General features: G+C 40.1%; 1 protein-coding gene across 1 annotated transcript in view; it reads right to left on the reverse strand.

The window, feature by feature from the left end:
• Window positions 1–328, reverse strand: part of LOC137373125 (carcinoembryonic antigen-related cell adhesion molecule 21-like) — a 31,823-nt gene extending 31,495 nt beyond the window's left edge. Inside the window, exon 1 of the mRNA XM_068037985.1 lies at window positions 224–328. Within this exon, the coding sequence (XP_067894086.1) occupies window positions 224–278 (55 nt within the window). The 5' untranslated portion in view covers window positions 279–328. The remainder of the gene's footprint in view (window positions 1–223) is intronic.
• Window positions 329–12,456: the final 12,128 nt, after the last annotated feature.

The following is a 12,456-nucleotide window of genomic DNA, read 5'->3' on the forward strand; positions in this document are numbered from 1 at the left end:
TCTGAAATAACAGTTAGAACCCATTTTTTAAAAAAGACATTGATTATTTTTGCATCAACAGCAAATTTCAATGTTGTGCCCCCTATGCTCAAGTCCAAATAATCTACAAATATTGAGAGTAAAAGTGGATCTAGCACCAACTGTTGAGGTACATCATTTTCAATTCTTCTTCAGTTTGAGCAACACTCATTAACTCTAACCCTTTGTTTCCTGTATTACTTACCAGCAATAATATAAAGCCAGGTTGTGAGCTGGTTTCTTGAAACCTTTACTATCATTGTGATCCTTAGTATCGTTCAGCTAAAGTAAAAAGCTTTCAAATGCTTTAATAAAAAGATAGTTGCTGAATGTTCCACATCACTACACTCCATTGGTACTTCCTATGAAGTCATTTCCTTTTCTTAAAAAAAATTATATTATCAATCTTGTTATTTTTGTTGTTTTCCCTTCAGTGAACTCTTTTATTTCTTTTCCTGTTTTAGTCAAGATGGTTTCTCTTTTGTTGGTTAAAGTTATGGAACTTTTAGATAACAGGAGCTATGTGGGATGTGCTTGGCTGAATTTGGACTCAACTGAACATCTCAACAGCAGATGTTTATCAATGGTCTGCAGATTCCACTATGAAACGTGTCAGAGCTTCTACATGTCTCCCTAAAAAAATGTTTTTGTTCAATTTCAGAGGAAGCTAACTTTTTTAACAAAAGTGCTTTAAAATTGATCAAAATAAAATAACTATTAAAAAATCTATCTACAGTCTCATCTGAAAATCATTAGCCTCAACTTTAGCTCAGGGCCGGGGCCAAGGCAGATGGAAAGTAAAAGAAAGGAACCAGCTGACCAAAGGAAAACCTGAGGGTGCACAAAGGGCTTTAGATAAGTCAGGGGAGGAGACTGACTGATGAGCACACGGATGGGGGTTGGGGCCTAAGGAAAGGGGTTAAGGAAAGTTTGGGTCCTATTCTCTGGAGAAGTCCCTCACCACAATGCTGCTAATCCTTGCTCCTCTATTACAGCCAGCACCCAAGACAGTCAAACTCTGGCCGAATGCACCAAAACTCCCTCTTCACGCCACTTGGATCCAAGATCTCAACAAGGGGTTGAATGTTGAGTTTTACATGTAACCAGTTTCAAAGGAGAGGAATGTGGTAGGAGATATGATTAGTAGCTCTTCTGGTAAAACCTTGGATAGGAGGAATGGTCAAGAACTATGCCCCAACTTCCAGTGAGGACAAGGAAAACTGACAAACGACCAAGAAGGGAATCGGGTCCAAAGAAACGGCTGCAAAAAGGCAACTCTTGGTCTGAGCTGGAAATCAAGATATAGCAGTTCAGATTTTGAGCCAGAAGTTGACCCTGCTATTCAGAACAGTGTGGGGTGTTTTATTATTTTGTGTTGTAACAGGAAATTTTACTTTTTAAAAGTCTGGATTTGTTACTTCGGTTCAGCTATGCAAAAAGGTTCTGCAGAATAAATCATCTTGATTTGACATCAGCCTTGTCTTACCAGAGAGTTCATTAATTTTGGCCTGTTGAAGAGGTTGATGAAGCACCCATGCAAAAGACACAAATATGCAGTTCAGATTGCAAGGGAATGAGTGGTGCTTTCGGCAGTGTGAATCAAGTAAAATCAGGTTATGGGAGCAGTTGGCACCACTGAACCGAAGTAGGTATATTCAGCAGGTCCTACTTTTGTGACAGGCTGTCAAATTGCTCTGATACTGCCTGCTCAGCACTTTGTGACAATTTGTTTTCACAAGTTGCTCCACCATGTGGAAAATGCAAGATAAGTTCCAAGTGGCGCAGTGGTTAGCAGTGGTTAGCACCGCAGCCTCACAGCTCCAGGGACCCGGGTTCAATTCCGGGTACTGCCTGTGTGGAGTTTGCAAGTTCTCCCTGTGTCTGCGTGGGTTTTCTCCGGGTGCTCCGGTTTCCTCCCACAAGCCAAAAAAGACTTGCAGGTTGATAGGTAAATTGGCCATTATAAATTGTCACTAGTATAGGTAGGTGGTAGGGAAATATAAGGATAGGTGGGGATGTTTGGTAGGAATATGGGATTAGTGTAGGATTAGGATAAATGGGTGGTTGATGTTCGGCACAGACTCGGTGGGCCGAAGGGCCTGTTTCAGTGCTGTATCTCTAATCTAATCTAATCTAAAGGAAGAACTTTCTATATTTTATTTTTTTTTAATTTTATTTATTTATTTATTTATTTTTATTTACAGATACAGCACTGAAACAGGCCCTTTGGCCCACCGAGTCTGTGCCGACCATCAATCACCCATTTATACTTCTTTTGGGCCTCCTTATCTCGAGAGACAATGGATACGCGCCTGGAGGTGGTCAGTGGTTTGTGAAGCAGCGCCTGGAGTGGCTATAAAGGCCAATTCTGGAGTGACAGGCTCTTCCACAGGTGCTGCAGAGAAATTTGTTTGTTGGGGCTGTTGCACAGTTGGCTCTCCCCTTGCGCCTCTGTCTTTTTTCCTGCCAACTACTAAGTCTCTTCGACTCGCCACAATTTAGCCCTGTCTTTATGGCTGCCCGCCAGCTCTGGCAAATGCTGGCAACTGACTCCCACGACTTGTGATCAATGTCACACGATTTCATGTCACGTTTGCAGACGTCTTTATAACGGAGACATGGACGGCCGGTGGGTCTGATACCAGTGGCGAGCTCGCTGTACAATGTGTCTTTGGGGATCCTGCCATCTTCCATGCGGCTCACATGGCCAAGCCACCCATTTATACTAATCCTACATTAATCCCATATTCCTACCACATCCTCACAATTCCCCTACCACCTACCTATACTAGGGGCAATATATAATGGCCAATTTACCTATCAACCTGCAAGTCTTTGACTAATGAGGAAGCATGTGCTTTTCTTGAATTTAAACACTACATGTGTGGTGCACTAATCTCACCATTTCAAAGGAATGTTAAAGACCAGTCACCTTCTCCTCTGGCAGCAAGCGGCACTGCTTATTGTTTTCTGCCTGAATACACTGTGAATTTGATCATTATTGCAATCAAACAAAATGTGCACTTTTCATGGAGAAACTTGGCTCAGGACAATATACCTGTTGCAACTATTCAGATTAGAAAACAAATTTATTCTTTATTACAAAATGCATAGGTACTCCCTATAACTATTTAAAAGACTGTTGTGCTCTCAGATGCACAGTTAAGTGTTATTACAGTAAGGGCCCGTTTGCATATTTGTACAAATTGCACTTGTCATTTACTGAAGAATTTTAAAGTGTTATCAATTCAAATCCTTCATTATAAATAGTTATTTTGGAGGTCCATTCAGAAGTGCAATTTATTTCTACCTCTTGATGATTAATAGCAATTTATATAAAGATATAAAAGACTTGCTGTCCAGCTTCTGTTGAGAATGTTGTCACAGTAAGGAAATAGTTACCTTGAGTTTTCTCCTGTAACTTTGACAGGACCCCTGGAGAAAAAACATAAATGGATATTTTAACTCTTTATGCTATTTTTCTGGGGTTCTGCTGAAATTACAACAGAAAATCAGGACAACCTTTGTAGAAATCCGGGGCCTATCATTTGTTGCATTTCCCTGCATTATATAAGTGCTATATATAAATGACATGGATCTTGGAATACAGAGTAGAATTTCAAAATTTGCCGATGATACCAAACTTGGAGGAGTGGCAAACAGTAAGGGTGATAAGAAACACCTGCAACAGGATCTAGATAGGCTAGCAGAATGGACAGACAATTGACAGTTGGAATTTAATACAGAGAAGTATGAGGTGATGCATTTTGGCAGAAGGGACAGAGTAAGGCAATATAGACTTAATGGCTCATTTCTAAAGAGTGTGCTAGAACAGAGGGACCTGGGGGTGCATGTACATCAATCTTTCATGGTGGTAGGACATATTGAGAGAGTGGTTAGCTAAGCATATGGGATCTTGGGCTTCATAAATGGAGGCATAGAATACAATAGCATGGAAGTTATGCTGAACCTTTATACAGTTCTGTTTAGGCCCCAACTGGAGTATTGTGTCCAGTTCTGGTCACCACACTTTGGGAAGTATGTGACGGTCCTTGAGATGGTGCAGAGGAGATTTATCAGAATGGTTCCAGGATAGGGGATTTTAGTTGCAAGGTTAGGTTGGAATAGCTGGGGTTGTTCTCCCTGGAGAAAAGGATATTTGATAAATGTACAAGATTATGACAGGTTTAGATAAGTTAGACAAGCAAAAACTTTCCAATTAACTAATGGTACAAGGACTAAGGGACAGAGCTTGAAGGTTTTGGGCAAGAAATGCAGGGGAATATGAGGAAGAACTTTTTTACGTAGCAGGTGATAATGACCTGGAACTCGCTGCCCACGAAGGTGGTGGAAACAGACATAATAAATGATTCCAAAAGGAAATTGGATGGCCACTTGAAGAAATAAACTTGCAGGGCTACAGTGATCAAACGGGGTAGTGGGACTAACTGATTGTTCCACAGATGGTCCAAATGGCCTGCTTTTATGCTGTATATGGCTTTATGACTCTACAATTTAAAAGTAATTCATAAGAACAGAGCATAAGAACGTAATCCATTGGCTGTGAGACACTTCGGGATGTCCTGAAATGTGAAAGTCACCATTAAATGCAAGCTCCTTTTTACTAAAGATTTTTAGAGAATTCTCACCTGCCTCTTAACCATTTTTAGTACAAATTGTGCAGTCTTCTGCCTGCACAGCAGCTGGAGAGTTGAGTGTTGGAATTGATAGGGCAGCTGTCTAGTACTTAAAAAAGCATACAGGAGATATATCAGGGCACAGTACTGCTGTGAAGTGGAAACTTATCAAACAGAAATCACTTAATTTAATTCTTTAATGCTGGTGTTTGCAATCTAGGAAGTGCAAGAAAAGAGTATTATTCTGCATGGCACAGAAGGGCACTCTCCTTAAAAGTGCTGGTCCAGCAAATGTTGCACCAAATTGCAGATAGAATCAACATTGTTTGCACGGCCCTGTGGATTTGGATACGGGTCAGGAGGAAAATGGCTGATCTGACCAAACGTGCTCGGGTAAGGTTGCAGACTAAGTTTTCTATGCAGAGTGTCTGTTCCAAGTATGCATGTCACATAATGTGCCCCCATAACCTTAACTCATTTTATGCTGACGCACCCAAAGCGTTCTACTTTGTCAATCCCCTTAATCATCTTATATAACTCAATTAGATCTCATCTCATTCTTCTAAACTCTAGACAGTAAAGACCTAAACTGCTCAATCTCTCTTCATAAGACAAACCCCCCCCATCTCTGGAATCAATCTAGTGAACGTCCTATGAACTGCCTCTAATGCAACTGCATCCTTTCTCAAGTAAGGGGACCAAAACTGTACACAATACACCCGGTGCAGTCTCACTAATGCCTTGTACAGTTGCAGCAACACTTCCTTACTTTTATACTCTATTCCTTTAGCAATAAATGCCAAAATTCAATTTGCCTTCCTTATTACCTGCTGCACCTGCATACTAGTTTTCTGCAATTCATGCACGAGGACACCCAGATCCCTCTGCACCGAAGCACTTTAAAGTTTCTCTCCATTTAGATAATAATTTGCCTTCCTATTCTTCCGATCAAAATGGATACCCTCACAACTATCCACGTTAAACTCCATCTCCAAATTTTGGCCCATTCACCTAACCTATCCATATCCATTTGTAAATTTCATATTTTTTTATTGCAACATAGTATCCCACCTATTTTAGTGTCATCTGCAAATTTGGCTTTCGTACCTTCTATCCCTGCATCCAAGTCATTAATATAGATTGTAAATAGTTGGGGCCCGAGGACCGAAACCTGTGGCACCCCACTAGTTACATCTTGCCAACCAGAAAAGGACCCATTTATGCCGACTCTCTGTTTTCTGTTAGTTAGCCAATCCTCTATCCAAGCTAATAAATTGCCCCTAACCCCATGTGATCTTACCTTTTGATTAACCTTTTGTGCGGCACCTTATCAAATGCCTTCTGGAAGTCCAGATATACTACATCTACAGGATCCCCATTTTCCACTTTACTTGTTACTTCGAAGAACTCTAGCAAATTAGTCAAACATGATTTACCCTTCATAAAACCATGCCGACTCTGATGGATTGCGTTTTGACTTTCTAAATGTCCTGTTATTACTTCCTTAATAATGGATTCTAACAATTTCCCAAATACATATGTTAAACTAACTGGTCTGCAGTTTCCTATTTTCTGCCTCCTCCCTTTTTGAATAAGGGCATTATATGAGCATTTTTCCAATCCACTGGAACCTTTCCTGCATACAGGGAATTTTGGAATATTATATCCAATGGATCCCTATCTCCGCTGCCACTTCCTTTAAGACCCTAGGATGTAGGCCATCAGGCCCTGCGGACTTGTCTGCCTTCAATGCCAATAGTTTGCTCAGTACTTTTTCCCTAGTGATGATGATTGCTCTAAGTTCCTCCCTTTCTATAACCTCTGCATTACCTGTAACTATTGGGATGGTACTAGTGTCCGCCACCGTGAAAACTGAGGCGAAATACTGATTTAGTGTCTCCGCCATTTCTGTGTTCCCCACTATTAATTCCCCAGTCACATCCTACAAGGGACCAACATTCACTTTAGCTACTTTCTTTCCTTTTATATACTTAGGATAGCCTTTGCTATCCATTTTTATATTTTGCGCTAGTTTTCTTTCATAATTTACCTTTGCTCTTTTTATTACTTTTTTAATAACCCTTTGTTGATCTTTAAAAGTTTCCTAATCTTCCAGTCTGCCACTGGCCTTTGCAATATGGTATGCCTTAATTTTTGTCTTTATGTTATCTTTAACTTCTTTGCTTAGTCATGGATGTCTTTTCCCCCTCTTACAAACTTTCTTCCTCTCTGGAATATATTTTAGTTGGGAAGAATTGAATATCTCCTTAAACATCTGCCACTGCTCATTACCTGTCCTACCTTTCAGTCTTCCTGTCCTCATGCCTATGTAATTACTTTTGTTAAACTCCAGTTTCTTGCCCTCAAGCAGAATTTGAAATTCTAGCATGCTATGATCACTCTTCCCTAGAGGATCCTTAACTATGAGATCATTAATTAGTCCCACCTCATTACATAATACTAAATCTAGAATAGCCTGCTCCCTGGTTGGTTCCACAAAATATCGCTCCAAAAAAAAATCTCTAATACATTGAATGAAGTCGAAGCTACCCTTACCAATTTGATTAATCTAGTCTATATGCATATTACAATCACCCATGATTATTGCCTTACCTTTATTACAAGCCCCCAGTATTTCCTGGTTTATACTGTGCCCCACTACGAAACTACTATTTGGGGCCCTGTAGATTGCTCCCACCAGGGACTTCTTTCCCTTGCTATTTCTTATTTCTACCCAGACTGATTCTATGTCTTGATCTGCAATGCCTATATACTTTCTCACTACAGCACTGATCTCTTCCTTTACTAACAAAGCTACACCATCTCCTTTTCCTTCCGAAATACTAAGTACCCTTGGATATTCAATTCCCAAACCTGGTTTCCCTGCAACCATATCTCAGTAATCACCACTAAATCATACCCATTCGTCTCTATTTGCGTTGTTAACTCATTAATTTTATTCCGAATGCTTCGTGCATTCAGATACAAAGCCTTTAAGTTTGTTCTATTATCAAATTTCCCTACTCTTGTATGATTCCTTGGTGTCATATGACGTTCACACGTTCTGTCCCTACCTTTTATTTTCTGGTAACGATCTGCCTCATCACTAAACTGTACTCCTACCTTCTCCTTTAACTTTGCCTTCCTAATTTTCCAAGTGACTGAACCCACCCACCCCCCCTCCAACCCCCCAACTATTTAGTTTAAAGCCCTATCTACAGCCCTAGTTATGCGATTCGCCAGGACTCCGGTCCCAGCATAATTCAGGTGCAGCCCATCCCATTGGAACAGCTCCCTCCTTCCCCAGTACTGGTGCCAATGTCCCATGAATTCGAACCCATTTCTCCCACACCAATCTTTGAGCCACACATTTACCTCTTTAATCTTATTGACCCTGTGTCAATTAGCTCGTGGGTCAGGTAGTAATCCGTAGATTATTACCTTTTTGGTTCTGCTTTTAATTTAGCCCTAGCTGCTCATATTCCCTCAGCAGAACCTCTATCCTCATTCTACTTATAACGTTGGTACCTACATGGACCATGACAACTGGATCTTTCCATTCCTACTCCAAGTTCCTCTGCAGCCCAGATGAGATATCCTGAACCATGGCACCAGGTAGGCAACTTTATGGCAATAGTATTTAAACAAAGCTGTCTGCAATGCAGTGATTTTCTCCCTGGAACTACACTGCAATCATATGAATAGTGATGAAAGGCAAGTTGTGATTACTTAAAAGTTGTTTTGCTGGATATTTTTACTGATGCAATCTAAACTCTTAAAATGGAGCACTGCCTATTTGAGATTTTTGAAGGCAAAAGATGAAGGAATAAATGTGAAGTATGTTTATGGGACTGCCTACACCTGCTCTTATACATGCTACTTCATGTGCAGACTCGAGCACATCTACCTGGCAAGTCCAAGGAAAACTTCATCACAGCTTCTACTTCACCTAGCAGACAATAGCTAAGCTGTACCATTTGTGAGACTCTGACATAGGAACATATGAATTAGAAGCAGGAGTAGGCCTCTCGGCACCTCAAGCATGCTCCGCCATTCAATAAGTTCATGGCTGAACTGATTACTCCACATTTCCACCTACCCCCGATAACCATCCACCCCCTTGCTTATCAAGAATCTATCTACCTCTGCCTTAAAAGTATTCAAAGACTCTGTTTCCACCTCCTTTTAAGAAAGAGAATTCCAAAGACTCACGACCCTCTGAGAGAAAGAATTTCTCCTCATCTCTGTCTTAAATGGGTGACCCCTTGTTTTTAAACAGTGATCCCTAGTTCTAGATTCTCCCACAAGGATAAACATCCTTTCCACATCCACCCTGTCAAGCTCCCTCAGGATCTTATATTTTTCAATCAAGTCATCTCTTACTCTTCTAAATTCCAGCAGATACAAGCCTAGCCTGTCCAATCTTTCCTCTTAAAACAGCCCGCCCATTCCAGGTACTAGTCTAATATAAATGCAAAATACTGCAGATGCTGGAAATCTGAAATAAAAGGAGAGAGAAACAGAGTTAACATTTCAGGTCTGTGAGCCTTCATCAGAACTGACAAATATTCGAAATGTAAAAGGATTTAAGCAAGTAAAGCAGGGGTGGGGCAAGAGAGAAACAAAAGAGAAGGTGTTGCTAGGACAATGTTACAGTGAATAACTGGCCAGAAGATCATGGAACAAAGGCAAACAGTATGTTAATGATGTAGTGAAAGACAAAGCGTTAGTACAGAGAGGGTGTCAATTGACAGTAAAATGAACAGCCCTGGCCCCAAGCACAAACATTAAACAAAAACAGTGGGTAGGCACAGTAGAAACAAACTAAACAACTAAAATAAAATGAACAAATAAAAAAGAAAAAAGAAAAAAATAACTAAAAATATAAAAGGGGGGTCGGTCATGCTCTGAGATTATTGAACTAATTTGGTATTAGTCTAATGTCAGGCAAGCCCCCCACCTGCCAAGAATGAGGAAAATGAACATTGATTTTAAACTACTGATGCAGAAGAAAGAACTTGCTTTAAAAAACAATTGGAGACTTTGGCTGGAGGGATACATTAGCATATCAAAAACAGGTACTTCAAAGGACAAAGGAGCTGTTCTCTGCTCCAATTTAATCCACAATGGACTTTTGGTTATCAGACGTTGAAGCAGTCCAGGTTAACGACTAAGATGGCTGAATACACAACAGACGTGGTTGGGCCAGTTTGGTCACATGACTGACTGTTGGAGTTTTTTGAATTTGAGCTTCCAACAAGGAATTTGAAATCAGAAGGCTGTTAGCTCCTGGACTGAGAACACCTCTCTCCTGTCTGCTCTCATCTCACTCTCACCAGCTGAAGACATATGAACCCCAAGAGAGAAGTCTCCTAAAGTGAACAAGGTTTAAGAAGAATACTGGGCCCCGACGAAAATCAAGACTACCTACAATCAAGGACCCTACAGCGAGCTCGAAGCACAGTAAAAAAAAACCCTCTTCAGAGATTGCCTCAAACCACTCCATTTTTTTTTCTTCTCTTTTCTGTCTCTATTTGGATGTGCTTATCATGTGTGCATGCTAGCGTGGGCGTGGTGTGTATTCGTTGCTGTTAACCGAATTAGATTTTAAGTTTAAGGTTTAATAAGTTTCACTTTTCTTTTTTAAACCTAAAGAAAACCTGCTGTGTTCAATTCTTTGCCTTGTAATTGGAAAGCTGTGAACAAGGATTCACAAAGGGGGAACTCAAAACACAGTGTGTTTAAAATTAAATCCCATTACAATAAGACGAGGTGAAGACAGTAAAAGATCCCTAGACACTTTTCTCACCTGGTTGTAACACTAGTAAACCTTCTCTGTACTGCCTCCAATGCATTTACATCCTTCCTTAAATAAGGAGACCAGTACTGCACAGTCCTCCAGATTTGGTCTCACCAATGCCCTGTATAGCTGAAGCATAACCTCCCTACTTTTGTATTCAATTCCCCTTGTGATAAATGATAACATTCTATTAGTTTTCCTAATTACGTGCTGTACCTGCATACTAACCTTTTGCGGATCATGCACTAGGACACCCAGATCCCTCTGCATCTCAGAGTTCTGCAATCTCTCACCATTTAGATAATATGCTTCTTTTTTATTCTTCCTGCTAAAGTGGACAATTTCCCACTTTCCCACATTATACTCCATTTGCCAGGTCTTTGCCCACTCACTTAACCTATCTCTATCCCTTTGTAGCCCCCTTATGTCCTCTTCACAACTTACTTTCCTACATATCTTCAAATTTAGCAACCATGCCTTAGGTCCCTTCATCTAAGTCATTTATATAAATTGTAAAAAGTTGGGGCCCCTGCACAGATCCTTGTGGCACACCACTTGTTACATCTTGCCAACCAGAAAATGACCCATTTAAACCTACTCTCTGTTTACTATTAGCTAGTCAATCTTCTATCTATGCCAATATGTTACCCTCTATACCATGAGCTTTTATTTTCCGCAATAACCTTTGATGTGGCACCTTATCAAATATCTTCTGGAAATCTAAGTACAATACATCCACCAGTTCCCCTTTATCCACAGCACATGTAACTCCCTCAAAGAATTCCAATAAACTGGTTGAACATGACTTCCCTTTCACAAAACCATGTTGACTCTGCCTGATTACCTTGAATTTTTCTAAATGCCCTGGGATAACCTCTTTAATAATAGCTTCTAACATTTTCCCAAAGACAGATGTTAAGATTACTGGCCTCTAGTTTCCTCCTTTCTGTCTCCCTCCCTTTTTGAATAAAGGAGTTACATTCGCCATTTTTCAATCTAATGGAACCTTCCCCGAATATCGGGAATTTTGGAAAATTAAAACTAACTCATCAACTATCTCACAAGCCACTCCTTTTAAGACCCGAGGATGAAGTCCATCAGGACCTGGGACTTGTCAGCCTATACCTCCAACAATTTGTTCAGCATCACTTTCTTGGTGATTATAATTTTCTTGAGTTCCTCCCTCCCTTCCATTTCCTGACTTACAGCTAATACTGGGATGTTACATGTATCCTCAACAGTGAAGACCGATGCAAAATACCTGTTCAATTCATCTGCCATCTCCTTACTATCCATTATTAATTCCTCAGACTCACTTTCTATAGGATCAATGCTCACTTTATTAACTCTTTTTTTTAAGTATCTATAGAAACTCTTACTATCTGACTTTATATTTCCAGCTAGCTTTCTCTCATACTCTAATTTTAACTTCCTTATCAATCTTTTAGTCATTCTTTGCTTTTTTTAAATATTCTGTCTAATCTTCTGACCTGCCTCCCAGGCCTGAAGAGTGCATAATTAGAGGCTTTTTCTTTAAGTTTGATACTATCTTTAACCTTTTTAGTTACTTGCAGATGGTGGGTCCCACTCTTTTTGAAATGTATCTATTTTGTGTATTCTGAAATATCCCCTTAAATGCATCTCTGCCACTGCATCTCTATTGACCTATCCCTTAACCTAATTTGCCAGTTCACTTTAGCTATCTCTACTTTCATGCCCTCATATTTGCCCTTATTTAAATTTAAAATACTTGTCTTGGATCCACTCTTCTCTCCCTCAAACTGAATGTAAAATTCAATCATATTATGATCGTTGCTATTTAGGGGCGCCTTAACTCGGAGGTCATTAATTGATCCTATCTCGTTGCATAATACCAGGTCTAGTATAGCCTGCTCTCTGGTTGGCTCCAGAACGTATTGTTTCAAGAAATTATCCCGAAAACATTCTATGTACTCCTCATCGAGGCTACCTCTGCCCATCTGATTTTTCCAGTATATATAT

Source organism: Heterodontus francisci, chromosome 1 (genome assembly GCF_036365525.1).
Source record: "Heterodontus francisci isolate sHetFra1 chromosome 1, sHetFra1.hap1, whole genome shotgun sequence".
Taxonomy (NCBI): Eukaryota; Metazoa; Chordata; class Chondrichthyes; order Heterodontiformes; family Heterodontidae; genus Heterodontus; species Heterodontus francisci.